General features: G+C 56.9%; 1 protein-coding gene across 4 annotated transcripts in view; it reads right to left on the bottom strand.

Annotated features, from left to right (window-relative positions):
* Nucleotides 1-10: 10 nt before the first annotated feature.
* The window catches only part of RASGRF1 (Ras protein specific guanine nucleotide releasing factor 1), a 41,882-nt gene continuing 21,672 nt past the window's right edge, over nucleotides 11-20,220 (bottom strand). The window contains exons 9-27 of one of the 4 annotated variants that reach the window (XM_037395826.1): nucleotides 19,455-19,573; nucleotides 18,780-18,940; nucleotides 17,865-17,928; nucleotides 16,692-16,828; nucleotides 15,312-15,394; nucleotides 14,386-14,634; nucleotides 13,596-13,966; nucleotides 12,331-12,456; nucleotides 11,495-11,665; nucleotides 11,076-11,182; nucleotides 10,259-10,371; nucleotides 9,552-9,612; nucleotides 6,888-6,991; nucleotides 6,411-6,495; nucleotides 5,916-6,113; nucleotides 5,076-5,155; nucleotides 3,850-3,967; nucleotides 3,445-3,513; nucleotides 11-1,061 (exon numbers count right to left, since the gene is read on the bottom strand). In XM_037395826.1, coding sequence (XP_037251723.1) covers nucleotides 969-1,061; nucleotides 3,445-3,513; nucleotides 3,850-3,967; nucleotides 5,076-5,155; nucleotides 5,916-6,113; nucleotides 6,411-6,495; nucleotides 6,888-6,991; nucleotides 9,552-9,612; nucleotides 10,259-10,371; nucleotides 11,076-11,182; nucleotides 11,495-11,665; nucleotides 12,331-12,456; nucleotides 13,596-13,966; nucleotides 14,386-14,634; nucleotides 15,312-15,394; nucleotides 16,692-16,828; nucleotides 17,865-17,928; nucleotides 18,780-18,940; nucleotides 19,455-19,573 — 2,509 coding nt within the window. In that variant the 3' untranslated portion in view covers nucleotides 11-968. Of the gene's footprint in view, nucleotides 1,062-3,444; nucleotides 3,514-3,849; nucleotides 3,968-5,075; nucleotides 5,156-5,915; nucleotides 6,114-6,410; nucleotides 6,496-6,887; nucleotides 6,992-9,551; nucleotides 9,613-10,258; nucleotides 10,372-11,075; nucleotides 11,189-11,494; nucleotides 11,666-12,330; nucleotides 12,457-13,595; nucleotides 13,967-14,385; nucleotides 14,635-15,311; nucleotides 15,395-16,691; nucleotides 16,829-17,864; nucleotides 17,929-18,779; nucleotides 18,941-19,454; nucleotides 19,574-20,220 lie in introns of all 4 variants that reach the window. The other 3 variants (XM_037395825.1, XM_037395827.1, XM_037395828.1) reach the window with 3 other exon arrangements.

The raw sequence follows: 20,220 nt of genomic DNA, 5'->3' as shown, positions 1-20,220 counted from the left end.
CAAGTCCCGGTTCACCCTGAGATAGAATAGATTTATTAGCAAGAGGTAATCAGGAAACATATATTTTTACAAAAAAATGGAAATTTTTTTTTTCCAAACAAGCTGTAAGTTGAAATAGTTTTAGGGCTTGAAAGAGAATTCTCATACCACGAGGTATTGCTTACAGCAAAAGTGTTCTGGTTGTCAGAGTGGAGCATGCCTGCCACTGTAAAGTTAAACTGTGTTTATATACTGTACAATGTAAAAAATACATGGTAATATTCACAGAATAAGCACTACATTACTATATTCCTGCTAGAAGGTGGTTAGACAGGATTACAGTATATGTAATAAAAACACTCGGTCATCTTCTTCTAATTCTACATCATGTTACTCATAGTGGTCACAAGGTATACGGATCTATAGCATATCAACAGAAGCTTGTCATGAGCCGTATGCAGCAAGGAGAGTCGAAGGGATGTTTCCATCTTCCCAACTTAGGAGGGACCCGGGGCAGCATCCGAGAGGCCCCCCCAGTGCCCGGCCAGCACAGGGGGGTGGCACAGAGAGAGAGGGCAGCTTCACGTGGAGGGATAAACTTTAATGTGTTCTCTTCCCCTGCCTTACAGAGTTTGCCCAGGGATGTCACTGCCGAAACGGCCTGAGCAAGAGCCGCCCTGCGCTGCCCGAGAGCCCCGTGGGAACACAGGGGTTCCCCTGCCCGACCGCCAGCCCCCTCAAGAAGAACAAATGACAAAAATAACATCATCAAAAAGAAACCAGGACTCCAGCAAGGTGTCGATGCGTGAAACCTTAAACGATGCGGGAAATCCTACGCGAGGTCTACTGCGGCCTAAGGACGAGGGGGGCTGTTTGCTTGGAGAAGCACATACATGGAAGTCACTCCAGAGCGTCCAACAGAAACAAACAGATATATACAGTATGGTATAGCGAGTGTACACGAGCAGCCACTGGCCACTGCTCCGGGCTCAAGAAGGCAGTTTGGGCTCTATTCGCAGAGAAGCTTCATAAAGGGTTTCTTCGTCCATCACAAATGACTGGTCCAGCAGGTACTGTGTCACCTGGGAAAATGAGAGCCAAACCGTTACCGGCTTGTGAGAACAGAAAATCCCGACAAATAAGGTGCCATGTGAATGGAGAACGATGTTCTTGCTGCAGAAATGCTGCTGATGGGGCAGGACATCTGCTCCAGTGTTAACAGAAAATCTGCTTGCAGTTCCTGGCAGATTTTTCCCAAATTACTTTTTGGCCTTGTTAGCAGCATGGCATGCACAGCTGATACCAAAACGGGGCACAGCCCATGCCCAGGCAAGGTGCTGCACTGGGGGTTCAGAGCTGGCCCGCTTCCCTCGCCTGGGAAGCACCAGCAGTGCAGACGGGGCTTCATCCCATCACCCACAAGAGCATCTGGGAGCTTGTGTACAGCTGTACCCCAGCTCTGCAGGGAGGCAGGGCAATATGCGGCCACGCACAGCACCACCTGCACTATCCTTGCCCGCTGGACTTGGTGCAGTGTTTCCAGCAGGGTGTCTCGGGGCAGTGGGCTGCCTTCACAGATGCTGATCTTCTGAGCAGGAGGAGCCGGGAGGAGGCAGGGGTTACCTGGGGTCCCTGGCTGTGAAAGGCTGTGATGTCAGCCCAGCCCTGGACAGGTACTGATGGTGCAGAGGGCAGGGCTGGGGCTGCCTGGTGATGCAGAGGATAAAATCAGAGCCTGCAGCTCCTCAGCCTCTGCCAGCCCGGCCAGGGGTTGTGGTCCAGAGGGACTTGGGCTGCTCTGGCCACCGCACACAGAAACTGGCACCATCGGAAAGTGGTTTGGCCCAGCCTTATCACCAGTAACACAGTATCCCGGGCACTGGGAAGGTTTGGCAGATGCCTGTGTGGCAGCAGCACTGTTTCGGAAGGGTTGCTGTTTCTGGAGAACAGCAGTTGCTGGAGACAGTAGAAACCCTCACAGCAACCAGCCCAGCTCCTGGGCGGCTCTGCAGTGCTGTGGCAGAGGAAGTGAGAGGGTGGCTGAGACCTTTCATCTCACCACATGTGTGGGGGCCACCACGAGGCACTGGCCACCCAGCACCAGGCTGCGGGGGTGGTGGGACATGCTCTGCTCCCAGCCTGCACCCCCAGCCTGGGGATGGGGGTGTTGCCCCAAAGTAGCTATTTCTCAACATCTCCAGGGCAGGCTCTGCCAGTGCCAGGATAACTCAGCTGCACATAGAGTGGGGGGGCAAGGGGGATGCAAAGTCTGGCTCTGCTCCAAGCAAAGCATGCTGCAGGGCGAGGGGCCACGGAGGGAGGGGCAGCCTCTGTGGCATGTCCCAGCTGTGCAGGCAAGGAGCAGTGCATGCATTTCATAAACACCCAGAGGAGCCCCAGGAGCACTCTGGCCATGCGCCACACTGCCCGCCCTACCCGACAGCTGTCACATCTGGGTGTAGCTGCTGTCTACAGCAATGCCTCTGCTGCAGCATCCTGGGGGAGACATGGGGGAGCTTGCTGCAGCTGCTGCAGCCATCCTCCATCCCCTGCACTGCTGCTGACAGCCTCGAGCAAGGCACAGGACTGCTCCTGGCACAGAGGTACCAGCCACACTCCTGCTGCAGCAAACGGGCAGCAAAGGGCAAGGGAGTGCAGGATGCAAGGGCAGTGGTCCCAGAAGCCACCACTTGTTGCTCATTCCCATGGAAGGGCCCCACGGATGGGAAAAGGTACAGCTACTCATCTTGCTCCCAGGTAAAACGTGAGCTCTGCCTGAACTCAGGACCTGGAGCTGCTCTCCCGCAGGGATGGAGACCTCTGCAGCAAGACCCATGCCCGTGCTCTTGCAGCACACAGGTCTCTGCCTCAGCCTGAAAGCTGCTCACAGCAGAGGACGGCTCTGTTCCCAGCGCCCACCCGCTCCCCAGGAACCCTTCCAGGCTGCTCCCCTGCCGCACTGCCTGACCATAGCCACGCTCTAGCCCCAACTCGGCCAGGCTGTGCCAGCCTGATGACCCTTGTGCCCATGATCACAGTGGCTTGCAGAAAGACCCAGAGTGAAAGGGCAGTCCTGTCTGCTGGGAAGAAATGGCAGCAAAGCTAGGGACAGGCAGGGACAGCATTGGCTTGTTCTGACCAGGGCTCAGACAGCAGGAAGCTGTGTCCTTTCGCTCTGCCAGCAATACTGTGCAGGCGGTGAGCTCTTCATGGTTTGCGTGGCAGCGCACACGTGCCAAGAGGAGCTGGGAGGTTGCTACATGTCTCCTGTGCCTGTCCCACTCCGTTATGCCTTGCTTGACACAAGCCTCCACACCTGCACTGGTTCTGCTAGCATTTTCCCTCTTAAATTTCTTACAGAAGCATCATATCTTCCCCAAAGGAGAAACTGAAGGCTTAGACGCTGTGATTCGAGAAGGAGATGAGGAGGAGAGGGAGTGTGTGGCTCTCGGGACAAGGTTGTACCTTAGGCTGGTGCTCAATCTTGTAGGAGGTTTGCTGGAACTGGCGGATCTCTCTTATGATGTGTGAGATCTGTCCAGAGATAAAACACAGCAGCTGTTTACAGCACAGCCAGCACCACCAGCACCACGTCCCAACACCTGGGAGGTGGAGCGCACTCAGTTCTTTCAGCCGCAGCATGATGCAAAGGGCCTTTTTGCTTCTTCCAGGCACATCCCTCACCAGGGACAACCCTGCTGCATGCACGCGTGCAGGGGGACACATGTGGCTGCCAGGTGCTGTGCAGATGACAGCTAGCTATGGGGAACTGTGCAGGACAAGCACAGACCTGGCCAGAACCACAGCACTGAGCCACATTGCCACAGCCCAGCCCCTGCACGCCCACCGCAGCAGGGCTGGGAGACTCACCATCCTCATTTTGGAGAAGTTCACCAGGCCATCCTCGGTGTAGTTTGGGGTCCCCTCCTCAATGAACGCCAGGTCGGTCAGGTACATTCCCAGGTAGGGGACGCAGGGAGGGTCACAACTTCGGAAGCAAACCAGAAACAAGTAAGAAAGAAAAATACCTTGCTTGGGGGCTTTGGAGAGGGGGGTGAGTGGGACTCCACAATTAGCAGAATTGGAAGGATTCTCTCTAATATACATAAACCCTAGGATGAAGCGTCTCCCCAGGAAGGCCGCTGGTCTCCTGGGTCTCATCCTGCAGCCCCTGTCCCTGTGGGCAGGGCAAGCACCAGCTGCAGCCATGCCCTGCACAAAGCCAGGGACTGCAGGAGGTGAGTGGGGGCAGAAGGCTGGGAAGACCTTTCGAAGCTGCCCCTGTAGTCAGTGAAACCCCAGCCAAAAGCCGAGGGCAGTGCAGGCACTGGGCTTGCCCCCCACCTTCACCCTGTACCCCAGCCCAGTCCCCAAGGAGGATCGCTGGGTGCTGCTGATGGGACACAGCCCACGGGTGTCTGCCATGCACACGGGGATGCACAAGCCCATGGGGATGCACCAGCTCCAGGGCAGCTCAGCACCCCGCTCCCCACCCACATGCATCACTGGGCTCCTCAATTTGTGGGACCAAGTGAACACCAAGTAACGATGATTTGGGGAGCGTGAGTGCCGGCAGAGAAGCCCAACGCTGTCCCTGGTCTGGTGCGGGGCTGGCTGCTATTGCAGCACCGCCAGCTCTCTGCTGTGCAAAGCTCCGACTCAGGACTCCCCCCGGTGTGCTGCCAACAAGGTCCACACTAGCTGGAATGACATGCACTGGCTGGTGGGAAACCGTAGCTAAATATGGTACATTTTGGGGGTTTAAACTATGAGTCTGTAAGAGGAAGGGAGGAAAAAAAGTTTTCTGGTGTCTGGCAATGATTTGCCCCTTTGCAATCCCTTTTATTCACATCTTTCCGTACTGCTCCTTGGAAGAGCAGCTTGTTACTTGGGATCACTTTGCAAGCACCCTCCTGTGCCTGCTAAACAAGAACTGCTTTCGTGCAGGCTCTGAAATGGTCTTGTGAGCAGAACCCTAGCCTGCAGGGTGGGAGCCAGGGTGGGCTCCGGGTCACCCAGCATGGGGGGACCCTGGCCTGGCTGTCAGCAGCCCCCTCGCAGCAGCAGCTGCCAGAGGAGAATCATTGTTCACTCACTTTTTCAGTGCCTCCCGCAAGTTCTTGAACCTGCCCTCCGATGACACCAGCTTTTGCAGCTTATCAATCAGAGCCTTTGTCTGCAAGAAACCCAAACTGTCACTTGGAGAAAGCCCTGGAAGAAACCCCCATCCCTGCAGCAGGGGTGTGTGAAGCCGCCAGGGCACACCACCCCCATCCAGCTGCTCAGTCCCCTTGCAGGTACAAATTCTGCCCTGGCCCTTACACCCAGCTCCTGGTGACATCCAGAGGAGCTGAGCAAGCGCTTGAAAACAAAGTTCCTCCAACACGTAATAAAGACAGGCTATGCACTTGCTTCCTTCCCCTGCCTCCCACTTCTGCCTTCATCACTGCCTGTTTTAATTTATGGGTTTATCACTTTGCAGGAAAAAAGATGGTGCTCCAGATTCAGAGGAGCCCACACAGCAATTCTGGCTTGGCAGCCCCTGGCCTCCATCAGGCTCTGCACCATGCAGGTAAAAGCTATTTCTGTACCAAGTAACTCAACACAAGGATTCATTTTGCTCATCCATAATTGGTCTGAGAAGCCCAGAAAATCAGTTTAAAGAAGCATCTGTACGTGCGTATACAGCTACAATGACTCTTTAGAAAAAGTTGCTTTAACTGCACATCTGACCTGCAGGATGAATGAACCTGACAGCAACGCAGGGTCTGAGCAACTTGCACACCACCTCCCTCCTGGGGAAGACCTACAAACCCCTTACTCCATTTTCTAACTGTTTTTTCAATGCATGTGTCTTATGTCATGCCAACACCGTCACACCCGGTGCATCAGACCCCTGCTGCCTCCCCCGAAGGGGGTCAGCCCCGTGCCCATACCTGCTTGGAGACCTTGAGCCAGGTTTTCTTTAGGCGGAAGATGGCACTGCGGTTGAGGGAGGAGGTGATCTCCAGCACCGCGTTGTAGTTGTGCAGGCACCTGCAGATGTCCGCCACCGCCACCCACTTCTCGATGGCACTCACCCGCGCGTTGATCTCCTCGTTCCGGAGGATCTCCGACGCTATCAAGTTACTGACCTTTGGGGAGACACCAGGCCCAGCCCAAGCGTTAGGACAACTTTGGACAACAGCTATGTGCCCTCCAGCCTGGCAGCATGTTTTAAGATTTCCCTTCACTGCAGGAGCCCCAGAGGGAGCAATTGCACCAGCAGATGCTCCACCTGCAAGGGGTCCCAAAGGCATGTAACACCCATGGAGCATGGGTGGGAGCAGATAAACCTCATACATCCCAGTCCCTGGCTGATGCTGGGAGCAGGTTGGCTGCACTGCCTCATCATTGCCTGTCTCCCCAGCCCCCACTGTGGCTGCACTTACATCATTAAAGTGTTTTGTGTTCTTCATGATGTAAGGAGTCCTTTCGTTCTTCTCAAGCTTCATCCAACCTTGCCCAAAGAACTCTCTGCAAATGACAGCGTTCAAGTCAACATTTATTTCCCATTTTTCTGGGACACCCAAGCCCTGCAAGCTCCACTGCACCCGCACGGGATGGAGATGCCAGGGCCTTTGCCCCGCACGCTGCCAGAAAGGGACTGCATGGATGCACTTGAAAGCACGACGGACACGGGAGGCTCTCCCCCAGCCAGGCACCTCCGGGATGCCAGCAGATAAGCCACAGGATCAGGCCTCACATTTGGGCTTGAGCCCAGCCTGAGCTACTTGGAAAGCGGGGTCGGCTGGGAAGACTTTGCACCCTCTGGGTTTAGCCCAGGTCAGGCTGCCTGTGGGGCAGCAAGTAGCTGCAGAGCCCTGGGCGATCAGAGCAGCCCTTCCTCGCTCATGAGGATCACTCACTCATACGGGATCTTCTTGAAGACCAGGTGATCCAGCAGTGTCAGCTGTTCTGCTATTTCCAGGGCTGAGTGGTTTTCAAAAGGTTCTGCTTTGACTCCCTCAGCCTGAGTGACAAAGGCAGTGATGAGGACTCGTTGCTTAAGAGCACAGTAAGAACTTCTACATTTCATGCACAGAGAATCAAAGCCAAAGTCAGGCTCCCATGCCAAAGGCTTTTCCCCAGGAGAGGTGGCATGTGTGGTGCTGTGCTGGTCCGATGGCCCAGAGGCACCGCATCTTGCCAGTGCTGAGAAGTGCTGGCTTCACACAGCCCTGCAAACCCAGCGGTTTTAATTACGTTATCATCCATGCATATGTACAGACACAAAATTAACTAATCTTCTCTATTTAAGTAATTAGGTGTCAGCTACAAAACGGATCCCTGCACACCAACTTCTGTAACCGCTGCCTTTTTGCTCTACATCTGTTTAATTAATAAAGCGCCAGGGGATCCCAGCTAGAGCAGTGCTGCAGAGCTGCTGCCTTGTGCCTCTGCCCAGCAGCTCGGTCAGCCTCACCAGCACCGCTCCACCAGCACCCATGGGGCTGGCAGCTCTCAGACCCTGCTGCTGCTTGGGATGGCTGTCCCAAGGGATGTCCAGAAAAGCAGGAGAACAGGAGCATCCTCTGTCCCTGATGCCTGGCTCTGGCCAAGCGGCACTTGCAGGCATGGGGGGACTTGGGGTTCTCTGTGCTTGGAGCCACCTGGGCTGACAGTGAGTGCCTTCAGCCCCAGACCTGCACAGAGCATGCATGGGCTTTGGGGTGCTTTGACACAAACACAGCCCAAACTCACGGTTCTCCCAGCAGGGAAGTATCTAAAAATGTGCCACAGCATCCCTTCTCCTGGAAACAAGCAGCAGCATCTCTCCTGTCTGGGTCCCAGGAAAGGGGTTGTAGCAGCTCCATGTAGCAGCTCCCAGCACAGTGGGGGCAGAGGAAAGAGGTGCTGGGCTGGCATCGTGCAGGGACAGAGACGGGGACCAGTGGGTGGCTCTGGGGATGGAGCTGCGAGGGCGGAGGTGCAAAGCGCAGAGTATGCGGGGCAGCAGGCACAGGGTGTGTGCACGTGCTCTGCGCTGCCTCCAGTCCAGCCAGTTACTCTCACAGGCAGCCCAGACCCTCCTCCTGGCTGCCCTCCCCAGCACTGCCTGCAGGCAAAGAGCACAGGCAGGGCCATTTTGCTCAGGGCTGTTGCACTGAACCACCAGCTGCCACATTGCAGTGTCCCCTGGCCAGAGCTAGTGGTGCACAGGGACAGTGGTGCCAAGGGACCACGCTGCTGGGTGGCTGGGGTGCAGGACCTGGGGGCAATGCCATGGACCAGCTAAGCACGCTGCTCCGGGGTGCTGCTTCTCCCTGAGGAGAGGCATCGCCTCCCTCCAGCACCCTCTGCAAGGAGGGGTCTGGGAAAAGCAGAGTGGCTCCAGGCACCCATGGGAGCCAGCCCGGCGAGCACGAGTTAACAGCTCACTGGAAAATCCCCTCCTGGCTGCAGGAAAGGGGTTGTGAAAGTGGCTCCCAGGGAGCAAACCCCCACTGGACTTCCCCTGTGGGGGCTCAGCGGCCCATGGAGAGGCTGCAGGGAGGTGGGTGCACACCGGGGGGTGCAGGCTGCAGGACAGACCCTGCCAGAGCGCGGGGTGCTGCTGACAGCAAACACTGGGTGGGCAAGCGGCACCGGTGGCACTCAGCAGCACCCTGCACAGTGCAGGAGGGCTCTGGCACCCTGGAGCAGCCAGCGAGGGCTCAGCACGTGGCACGATGCACACACCCAGCTCACAGAGAGGGGGTCGGGGAACCCACAACCCCCCTCACCCCAACGGCCACCCCAAAAACCAGGGCACCCTTGTGTCCCCACCATGCCTTCAACCACAGGTCGCTGCTGTGCAGCTGCTCAGATTGAGGGGCAGATTGAAACCCTCTGGTTTCATTTTGTCTTCAGAGGAAGTTTCCAGTGCCCATGGTTACAGGCAAAAGCTTAAAAAACAACCCAAGAGGGATGAGCCACTCCAGAAGCCAGCCGGCAGACCCAGGGACAGAGCCACTGTTGTTTCAGGTGCACCCGGCCAATTTAAAGTGGCTCTTGGGTTTTTCTGGGAGCAGATTTTGGTGTGTTTTTTTTTTTAAATGCAGGAAAGCAGCAAATGCATTGCAGCCACTCTGATGTTTTTAAATCCATTGCATGTTCCCAGGTCTCTGCTCCCGGGGGAGCAGCACCGACACCAGCAGAGCCAGCACCCGTCACTTGGAACCAGTATGTGGCAGCACTAGCACAGGTCTGGGGACACAGATGACTGGAAACCCACAGGGTTCTCCTGTGTCCCTTGGGCAGGCACTGGCAGCAGCGGGCAGGCACATCCCTCTGCGCACTCCAGCCATCCTGCCAACGGTGCAGGAGCACTAACACGGCCAGTGGGCTGGATCATTGCTGCCTTTGCCTGTAACAGATCCAGCTGTGCTCACAGCTGTCCCTGTCCCCAGAAAACCTTTCCCTTCTTTGTAGCCATGGGCTCAGACAGCAGGCTTGGAGAGCTGGGTGCACTAGTGCACAGGGATCCTTACCTGTCCCCCTCCCACCACACCGAGCTACCAGGCGGAGTGACAAAGGGAAAGGGTATTTACCATCTGTACGACCTCCTCCAGGGTTATCTGATTGTCTCCTGGATCTTCCTGCGTCAAGGTCCTGTGAAGGCATTAAAAGACAGTGTTACTCTGGCTGGGATAGCATCAGAGCCGCACAACCCCAACGGGGCTGCAGCTCATGACTTCATGGTTTTTCACAGTTTTTCACACTCAGCATGCACAAGAATGTTTCTAAGTCCCATTTCCCATTTTAAAGAGAAAAAAACCCCTTAACCAAGGCCACAGCTGGCCCTGCATGCATCACTCCTGCCACAAGACACGACTTCCTCAGCCCCAGCATGGGGTGGACACGCTCCTGGGTGGCCAGAGCCTCCCCGCTGCCCCGAGGAGCCCAGAGCCCCTGGGAGGGGCAGCCGCGGTGCTGTCCCACTGCCCAACAGCGGGCAGGGCCACGTGCTCGCTGGGTTCACCACCGCACCTCAGCCATGCCTGCACACGTGCCTGCACAAGGCTGGGGGGTCACACCTCGCCCATGGCCCCCACTCAGCTCCCGATGTGCTGGGGAGACGGATACGGCCAGCACTGCCCATCCTCCTCCTCGGCACCTGCTGAGCCCAGGCCCTGACTGCAGGCACAGCCCCTCCTGCAGCCCTTGTGCCCTCCTGTCCCCAGCGACAGCGGGATGCAGTCACCCAGCACCCGGCACGGCATCCAGGAAAAGCAACCTCCCGCCCACCGCTCTTCACCTTATGATGTTGGCAGCTGCTTTCCTCTCCTGGGTCAGGAGCTCGGGATCGTGAATAACCTCCTCCAGAAAGCTGATCACCCTGAACTTCAGCTCCTCGTTGGTTTCAAAGTCCTGCCACAGCCGGCACAGCCACAGTGTTAATGCACTATAACATGAGGAACCGCAATACCCAGCAGCTCCGCTCCCTGCCCATTTAAACCCGGCCAAGACCGACGGCCCCACAGTGCCAGCGTGGGCGGCTGCTTGGCCAAGGGCAGAGGATGGCTCTTCCCTACAAAATCCCAGTCTGCAGTGCCCGGCAAATGGGAACTGGCCAGGAAAGCACCGGGCTCATTCTATACCTGGCCTGGGAGAGGCATGGGGGCTTTCCAGTGACAAACAGTATAGCACTGCTCCCAGTGTCCCCAGCAACCCACAGCAGAGAAGGACAGGGACAGCAAGGAAAACCACAGAGTGTCCTAACCCTGACCCCAGCCTGAAACCCCCTAACAGAAACCAAACCCAAGTACTCCACTTCCACTTAGCCCAGCCTGGGGGTGACTGTGGATCCCGGCTCCATTCCTTTGCCCACCACATACGCAAACACTGCAGCCCAATGCCTGGTCCCTGGCTCTGCACCCAGGGCTCCCAGCTCCCCTGCTTCCCAGTTTCATCCCCTCCCCAAGTCCACTCATTTGCTTAATTAAAAAAGAAGTGCCAAATTGTCATTCCAGCTGGAGCCTGGCTGAGCCACTCAGCACACAACCAAATTCGCACCGGCGGGGAGGGAGGGTCCCCACGGTGCCAAGTCCCTGCTCAGCCCCCCCACTGCCCACCTGCGAGTGTTTGGAGACCCAGTGCCGCAGCACATTGAGGACACGGTTGGTGGCAGCTCTCCGGATCACGAACTCCTTGTCCCCATTCCGCTGGTCTGTTGGAAAGCCTGAAACTGCCAGCAACCCCTTAGCACAGCTCCAGCTCCATCGGGAATAGCTTAGGGCTGCTGTCAGGACTGCAGAAGGAGCAGCCCCACTTCTCAAGCATCCCTAAGCTGTCACTTAAATGCAAGTGCTGGGGAGGCTCCGTGTTATAAGGCAGCAGGATGCCTGGGGCCACGGGTGCTGGACTGTGGGTGCTCTGGGCTCCCCTAGTAGGGGCTGCCTCCCAGGCAGGGAGGGAAACCCAGATGAGTAGGGTAGAAACAGGTACCCCAAAAATGCATCCCTGCTTTCTCAGCAGCCCTGGGGCAGGGTACCTGCACTGGCGAGGGACATCCTGCGGTACTTCTCCTTGGTGGGGGTCCCCTCGTTGGCCCCTGCCGTGGCGATGGCGAACGCGGAGGCAGCAGACAGGGCACTGCGGGTGCTGTCGAGCTCCCGGCAGGACGTCATGACCACGCCGTTGTTGTAAGAAAACAAGGAGAAATCTGGGGCAGAGAAGAAAGCCAACACCACTCCGGCTGCCACCGCAGTGCCAGCCGGCTCCCCTCCCGCAGCCCTGGCCCCACACGCCACCCCCCCGGCACACAGGCAGCCCCCTGTGTGGGGGCAAGATGGAAACAGGGCTCGTGGAGGTGGCGGGTGCAGATGGCCAACACGGGGCTGCTCCTCATGGAGAGCTGGTTTCTGCCTGGCCGCAGCTGGGGCAAAGGAGATGGGCAGCTTTGGATGCCACCGGTGACGCCACAAGAATTCATCCAGCACAGCTCTAGCAGGAATTAAGCCAACAGAGTGCTATAGGTGGTGTTAAAATAGCTACAGGGGAGACTCAAGCAGATAAACTGATGCTTGATGCAGCCCAGGCTCACATCTCAAGCAGCATAACTCGCTCCTAACTTGTCAGATCAGTCCCGAGTGGGGAGGAAAGGGGTGAGAGGACCCCGTAAGATGTGCAGACCAGTTCTGTGGCACAGGCAGAGGGTTCTGCATTTCTCTGCCCCCTTGCAGCAAAATAGAGGGTAAAGTCCTGCTCCTTCTCATGTCTGCTTCAGTTTTACACCTGCACCTTTAGCAGCTCTGCACGGCCAGGTTCAAGGGCAGCAGGTAGCCCTGGGTGACCCCTGAGCAGGACAAGTCTTGGCTCACTTGTTACCTGATGAATTTTTGCACTTGATGGACTTAGGAGTTGTCGGAGATTTTGTTGGGGAAGCTTCAGCTTCTGCTTCATCACTCTGGTTGGGATCCGTGTCCGACTCTTCCCTGACAGACACCTCTGAGCCTGGGAGGAACAGGGAACACATTTACCATCACCGCTGGACACATGCATGTTGCAGCTGCATTTTAGCTCTTCCAGATTTTCCTAAAGTCAGAATTGTTCCAGCTGGGCACACAGCAACTAAGTACAGGAAAGGTACAGTCCTGCAATTACTTTGGGGGTTTTTGGAGTGCTTTTTTTCTTTCTGCTGGTGGGTTTTGGGTTTTGGCTGATTATTTTTTGTTTTGTTATTATATATATAACTTAGCTTTCAGGTAGCACACAACCCACGGGAGGCAGGAGCTCTCTGTGCCATGCATGGTGCATGCAGTGCCAGCTCAGAGGCTCTGCCCAGGGCTGGCAATGGCAAACCGGACCGCGGGTGAGCTCCAGCCCATGCATCCCATGCACAGTGACAGAGCAGGATGCAGTACCTCCCTCGCAGGGTGCAGGCACTGGGAAACCACCAGCGAAGGGCTGCGGGAGGAGCTGGGGCAGCCTGTCCCCTGACCTCCAGCTGGGCTGTCCCCTCCCCTGGTCTACAACTGCCCCACAGAGCAGCTTCCCCCCTCTTGGAGCCCCTGCTTGGGCACCCAGGTGCAGAAGGTGCTTACACAACCCGCAGCCAGGGACAGGATGATGTTGAGGTGCGAACAGGGATGCTGCAGCCTGTTCCTGCTTTTGTTAAAGACAGGGAAACTGCTGTCCTCCACTGCTGTGCTGTGCTCAGAGCCGTGACCATAGACGTCAGCACAGGGATGCTCAACGGAGCAATGACCTGTGGCCTTTGCGATGTTTTACTCACCCGGTTCTGACTGCCTCCCCGCAGTACCCTGTTGCTGAGGCTCCTGGTTGCCACATCACACCAGTCACTGCATCACCAGGAGCACCACCACCACCACCACCGCTGCCACCACTGCCACTGGTCTCCCCAGTGCGCAGGGGACTGCTGCGTGCCTGCTCGTGGGGCAGGGGCTCCCTGCACACACACCCCCTCACCAGCACCCACTTGGGCCACCTGCTGCCACAAAGCCCCTGGGCACAGTGTGCCCGAGCCCCTGCCCATGTCCCTGTACCTCCTACATAGCACCCACCAAACCCAGCCCCCCCCTGCTGGCTGCCAGGGCTGGAGCCCACCCATCTGCAAATCCACAGCAACTTACTTTGCTTGCTCGGCAGCGACTCCTCTTGTTTTTCTGAAGCTGCTTCTCCTTCGTCAGGGATTTTATTGGGATAGTTACTGGACACATACAGTTTGTTTATGTCCAGGGTGGTCTTACTGAAGGGAGCCATGGAGGAGTACATGCTTGCATAGCCGTTGGAGGAGCAGCTCAGAGCAGCCAGGTCCAGCGCCTTCCCTCCTGTGATGATGGGGATGTTGAGGGAAAGCTTCCTCCGCCGGCTGGGGGATGAGGACTTGGTGATGGAGAGAGGAGGAGGTGAGGAGAACTTGCGGTTGGCTCTGGGGGACTTGGGGGGCTCGCCGTACAGCAGCTTGTTGTTCTGGCTGTTTGCAAACAGGAGCTCCAGGGACCTTGGTGGAGAGACAGGGAAAGGTTGAACTCACACCTACTCTGCCTGAGTCACAGTGGAGACCCCACACCAGCAGCTCTGGCAGCGCTGGGTGTCCAGAGCATCCCCCCAGGCCCAGCAGAGCCAGCGCGAGCCCCTGCTGCCCTGCTCACACTGCCCAGCCCTCCCGGCGGTGGGGACACCCACCGAGCTCGGGTTTATCTGCTCCCCTGATCTGCTGGTCTCACAACTCATGGGGAGCAGGGGAAACAGCCCTGGGCTGGCACCAGGGCCAGGCACATCTGGGGTGGCAGAGGACTGACAGGACAGAAGAGGGGCTGGAGGAGCAGTGCCGCAGTCCCGTCCCCCCCATAAACCCTGCCAGTCCTTCAGGACAGGCCATCGGCACAGGCACTGCAGCGATGCCACGTGTGGCCTCACCGTGCGGGGATGGCACTGATCGGCTTCTTGTAGATCGTGATGAGCTTGTCGAGGACGACCAGGGCAGTGGTGAAGACACGGTACGAATGCAGGAACGTGTTCAGAAAGTCAATGCTCAGGAACCGCAGGTCTGTCAGCCTCTCCAGGAGCCGTTCCACGCTTGCATAGCGGATCTGCAGGACCTTGCAGGAATTCATCGTTTTACTGAACCTAATGTCAACATCATCACAATACAAGCTGGCATCAGACCTGCAGAGAAACAAGATATCTGTGGTTCCAGCCTGGAACGAAACCAAGAGACCACGGGAAGCAGTACAGGTCCTCGGCAGCAAAGGAGCCTCCTTCGTACAGGGTGCCCCTACATAAACCGCAGGCAGGGATATGGGGGAAGCATGGAAGCCTGCACCCCAGAATGGCTGCAAACACTGCAGAGGTTTGTGCAAAAAATGTGGAAAGCCTGTCACTGGGGCACACTCACAAACCAAGACTCTTGCCCGTGCCTGACAGCAGGCCCGCAGCAGTGTGGGCAGTTGATGTAGGGGGGACACCCTCCACACTGCCCCCTCCCACCGGCTCTGCCTGGTCCCCCTTGTGCCACACATGCGCCTCCTTGGGCAGCTCTTGCACTCCAGCACCCATGGGGACAGCAGCCCCCTGTGCCCCTCTCTTCTGGTGCTTCCACCTCCCTGCTCCCCCCCAGCTTTTACTATTTTTATTTTCCCTTCAACCTTCCCACCTCCCCAAGCACAGTCCCACACAACTCTCCTCTCCCAGCTAATTACCGCTCCTAACTACCACGCCGACAACAGCGAACCCGAGTGCCTGAGTGCATGGGCAAGCTGCTGGGCTCCCAGGGATCTCGGCAGCGCTTGGCTGCCGTAGGAGCTGTGCCGTGGAGCGGGGCAGAGCCCGGGCAGAGCACTCACTTGATCATCTGGGGGACGGTGACCTTGGAGTTCTCCTCGAAGGCATTCATCATGAGGCCGTTGCAGCGGATGTTGTCCACACACTGGGAAGAGACACGGGTGGGAAGTGGGAGAAGGCAGCGGCGGCGATGCCGGCCCTGCTGCCCACCTGGCTTGGACGTACCATAAGAGAGCCCAAGCCTGGTCTTATCCTGACCAGACATCCTGGCTAACTGCATCTACCGCGCCTGATGGAGGACCGAGCTGGGAGGGCACAGCTGGGAAGGGCAAGACTTTTGCCTGAAAACAGGAGCTTCACCATCACAGTCCTGCATCCCTGTTCTGGGGAAAGCATCACGCAGAGCTGCTCCCCAGCTCTGCTGCTACAGACCTGGCCCAGGCTCAGGGTGCGCTGGCAGACACAAAGGTATTGCGAGAGATGCCAGAAACCTGCTCTCATCCTTTACTGCTGTAATTGAACTCCCCTCCCTGCCTGCACTGCTGGATGCTCTCAGAGGGAGACCTTGCGAGCACCAGAGCAGCACTGGTCCCTTCCCTGCCAGCTCACCACCCAGGGCTATTCTGGGCAGGAGCGTGGGCTGGAGACCCCCATGCAGGCAGAACTGACCCCAGCCCCGCACAGTGGGACCAGGTGTTGCTGGCTGAGCCACCACCTCCCTGCGTGGGGCCAGGCCCCAGCTCCCCCCACAGCCCTCGTCAAGGACCGATGCTCAGCAAGGGTATGCAGACAAGGGCATGGTACAACAGAGGTGGCCAGGAGGCAATCCCTATTTAATCAATAACTTTTCTCTTCCTCCTACCTGGGAAAAAATATCTTCAAAGTCATTTGCATAAAGCAAATGAAGAGCAGGTGTAAATTGTACCACGTGTCTGAGTCAGAGCAGAAATCCAAACCATGTATCAACACGTGCAGGCAGAGCACTGATAGGTAACTCTGCTCCCACCTGCTGCAGCTGCGTCACCTTCCTCCTCCACCTCCTCCTCTTTGAGCTACCAGACACCAGAAAGCTTTCAGCAATGGCTGGGCTCTTGGTGCACCCCAGCTCCAAGTCACCCTCTGCATGAAACCGCTCTCCCTGGGTGCCCAAGGCTTGGGGGTGCACCCGGGCTGGTCACAGCAGCCTGATGCAGCAAGACCTCAGCCTGCAGCAGGTCCCGAGCACCCCGCTGGCACCAGAACGCACCCAGGGTGCAAACCCAGCCGGGTGCTACCGGCACAGCCACAGCCCAAGGGCAGGCAGCAGAACTGCAGCCACGCAGCAAATGTCAAGCATTAATTCTGGGTGCCCAAAGCCACTGCTGCAGCAGGAATCCTGTGGTGGCTGCCCATCCTCAGGGACTTGGCGCCCCGACACCTCCTCCCAGCCAGGTTCATCCTACCTGGCTGATGTCACTGGTCCACGCAGCCTTCTCCTGCCTGGATGAGGCCACGAGGATAACCGTGAAAGATGAGGAATCTTTTGGCTCCACCACGATTTTGAAGTCAAGATGATCGATGTCCTGCCCTGATGTTTTTGCTTTGGAATAGGAAAAGCACACACAATGATTGTGAAAAGATTTCCCCACCCCCTCTTCCCCACCATAGGTTTTGTTATGGTTTTATGGAGCTTGTTGCATTTTGTGGGTTGTCTGCAGTGAGGATGGGACAGGTTTGCTGGGCAAAGACTCACCATTCGCAAAATAAAGTCTGCACAGCAGGAGCGCAGCATGGCCTCGCCACTGCGGCCCCACCGCTGCATGCCAGGGGAGAGCCCGGCTCCCCAGCACGTGTTAATGAATTCATAATTAGGACAAGAGAAAGGAGCCTGTTCTTTTTCACAAGCCTGCAGTTAAGTGGGCACGGCTGAGGACGTCCAGCATCTCTGCCTTTTTCCACTTGCAAGCACTGAGCTGTGACACTCGCTGCCTGCCTCAGGAAGGTCATATTTGCATAAATGTGCATCTGTTTGGTTCACAGTAAATAATTTACTTAATTAAATTGAGCCAGTAGATCATGACTTCTTTGAATCTATTCAACATCTGAATTTGCTGCAGCTCTGCCGTGGCTGGTTTTATGCTGCATGGATGGATGGCAGTCCGGCCCAGGAGGGCACCAGACCTGTACAGGGGACACCGGCAGTGCTGCCCTTGCTGCCGCTGGTCCCCAGCCACGAAACACAGCAACTGCCCAGGGCTGGCTGCAACGTCGTGCCAAGGGTCTGGCATCAAGTGCAGCCCCCAGCGTGGGACCTGCACCCCCAGCACCTCCCCGACACCCCTGGGTGCATGTTCCCCCCCCCCTGCAATGGGGTGACCACGCTGCAAAACCCAACACAGTCTGTGGTGCGCAGCGGGAGATGGTTTGCCGTGCTGGTGGTGCTGGCAGCCCCAGCAAAGAGGGTCCTGGAGTAGCTGCAACTGTTTTTTGAGATGTGGGTCTGCTCAGCACCCACCAGCAGATGCACAAGCCAACACCCCTACCCTGCACCTATGGGTGGGGGCTCAGCAGGGCCCTGGGCACGCCATGAGGGGACCCTGCCAGCTCGGGGCCACTGGTGGGGCGGGGGTACCTACCATCCTCATCGGTGCTCTCCTGCTCCTCTACCAGCGTGCAGTCGATGAGGGAGATGACGCCGTTCTGCAGGGACGGGAGTCAGGGCTCAGTGGCAGGATCCCCCTGGGTCTCTGGGGGCTGCCCTGCCCCAGACCCCCACGCTGCATCGCAGCCCACTGCCCCAGGGCCGGGGCGATGCTGCTGAGGGCGCGCACAGCCTGCGGCCAGCACAGCATCTGCTTTCACTGGGAAAAAATCAGTTACTGACTGCTGGGATGTTGCGGTTTGCCTTGTATAACCGATCAACTAATTTGTTTATAAATTATTTAATATGAGTTTTAAATTAAATTTTCCAAAAGCCTGTTGTTGTAATTACGAACTCTTTGCCAGGGACTGTAATTTTTCAAACTGATAATTTAATACCAGTAATAAGCAATTTCTGTAAGATTCTTGCTCAATTAACTGCAAAACTTCCACCAACAAAAGCGTGAGTCTTGGGAGCGGACCAGAGGAGACTGTGAGCGTTATGTACAAACCTACTCTATAATTTAAGTTTCTCACTGAATAGATTGTCGAGGTTTCTGCTACAAATCAGGATAACTTCTTTTATTGAGAACTTGTGATTTCTCATCTTTGCTCGTGACTCAGCTCCACACATCACTGATAAGGCATCTGAACCACACAAAATAAATCTGCCTGCCTGCCCGGTCCCAGCCCGGCACCCCCGGGATGCTGCACCCAGGGAAGGGCATGGTGGTCCCAGGACCCATTGTGCCACCAAGACAGCCTGGCCAGCTCGAACTGCAGCAGTGCCGGCCTCTGCCCCCTCCCCATGCACAAGCCTGTGGCCCTGGCACCCCAGGGAGCCACGACAGCTCCCCAGCAGCTGCCGGAGCCCTCACTGGGGGCTGCTGAGATCCCCCCCCACTCCGCACCTTGGTCAGATGCAGCTTGCCTCCAGAGCCCCTGGTGCAGATGATCAAGTGCTTGGAGAAGAGGAAGCATTGCCGCTCGCCCTCCTTCCTCAGTGAGAGGGAGCCCAGCCGCCCCCGCGTGATCTTCCCTTTCTCCGACATCGGCACCTGGATGAGGGACCCTACGGAGGGGAGAGACCCATCCCTGGCAGCGGCATCGGGGGCACCTTTGCAGGGCACGGTCCCCAGGAGTGGGGCATTGCCATGCGCCCAGAGCGGAGCAGGGGCATGTCCCCAGGCGTCAGGGCTGGGACCAGCCCTGTGAGCCACCAGCTGTGCAGGTTATGGGGGCTCAGAGACAGGGTGGGCACCAGCCATGGCCCCCAACCCGCCCCTGCACCCACACCGCATGGATGCTCCTCCGGGACGGAGCATGCCCAGGAGGTCAGGATGCATCCCCCTACCTCCCTGGTGCTAGGAAATCGGTAACAGCCAAAACGCGCACACTGCTCCGTGACGCAATAAAATGCAGCACCAAAACTGTCTGGAAGTGAGGTGCTTTGGGGCAGAGACAATTCAGAAACCAGCTGTATTTTAAAATTATACCACTCACAGAGGGATGCGGGATGGGGGGACGGGGGCTGCAGGGCTTTGCTATAACTGCGGAGGGGAGGGACATAAACACAAACGCGGTACCTTGTCTTACGAAAGTCTGGCTGGTGTCCAGCAGAATTTCACACCCTTCAATAATCATCCTCTCTATTGCCAGATTTTTTCGAATATTTTCAGTCTCGCTCACTTCATCATGCATTATCCTGAAGGAGGGAAAAGAGAAAATCAGAGCTCAGATGAGATCTGCATTTTTCCCATCAGATCCCTTTGGACACATGGGAGGGGCTGCACCAGGTAACACCAAAACTGAAGGAATATCAAGAGGATTATGGCAGTCACCTGTATCTACCCAGACAGACCCCGGAGCTCAGGAGGTAACCCACACATCAGCCTGGGCTGTACCTCCAGATTTCTAAATATTGAAACGTGAGTGCTTCTTGCATCAGAAATTGCAAAATTCTGATGTAGGGCTGACAGATCCCCCCCATCACTAGCCCCCTGCGACATCCCTGCTTCTTGAGGAGTGGGAAAAGGGATGGAACCTCTTGATGGATCACCCTGGGACCAAGGAGTGCTGGTGGGTTTGGCACCAGACACGCTGGCACCGGACACACAGAATGCTTTGGTCCGTGGCCTGTGGAGGGAGGGGGTTGGGAACAGGGAATCGTGGCCAATTCCCAAGTGGTCACTGCAGCTGCCTTGGAGGCACTCAGCCCCTTACCGCAGGGCAACCCCACCAGCAGCCACCGGCACAGCCATGCCAGACAGAGGACAGAGCTGGACCTTCAGAGCCATCCCGGCGCTCCAAAATTGGTCTTTCATCATTAAGGAGCCCTGGAAAAGGCAGCCC

Source organism: Falco rusticolus, chromosome 7 (assembly GCF_015220075.1).
Source record: "Falco rusticolus isolate bFalRus1 chromosome 7, bFalRus1.pri, whole genome shotgun sequence".
Taxonomy (NCBI): domain Eukaryota; kingdom Metazoa; phylum Chordata; class Aves; order Falconiformes; family Falconidae; genus Falco; species Falco rusticolus.
This window is presented reverse-complemented; position numbering and strand designations above follow the sequence as displayed.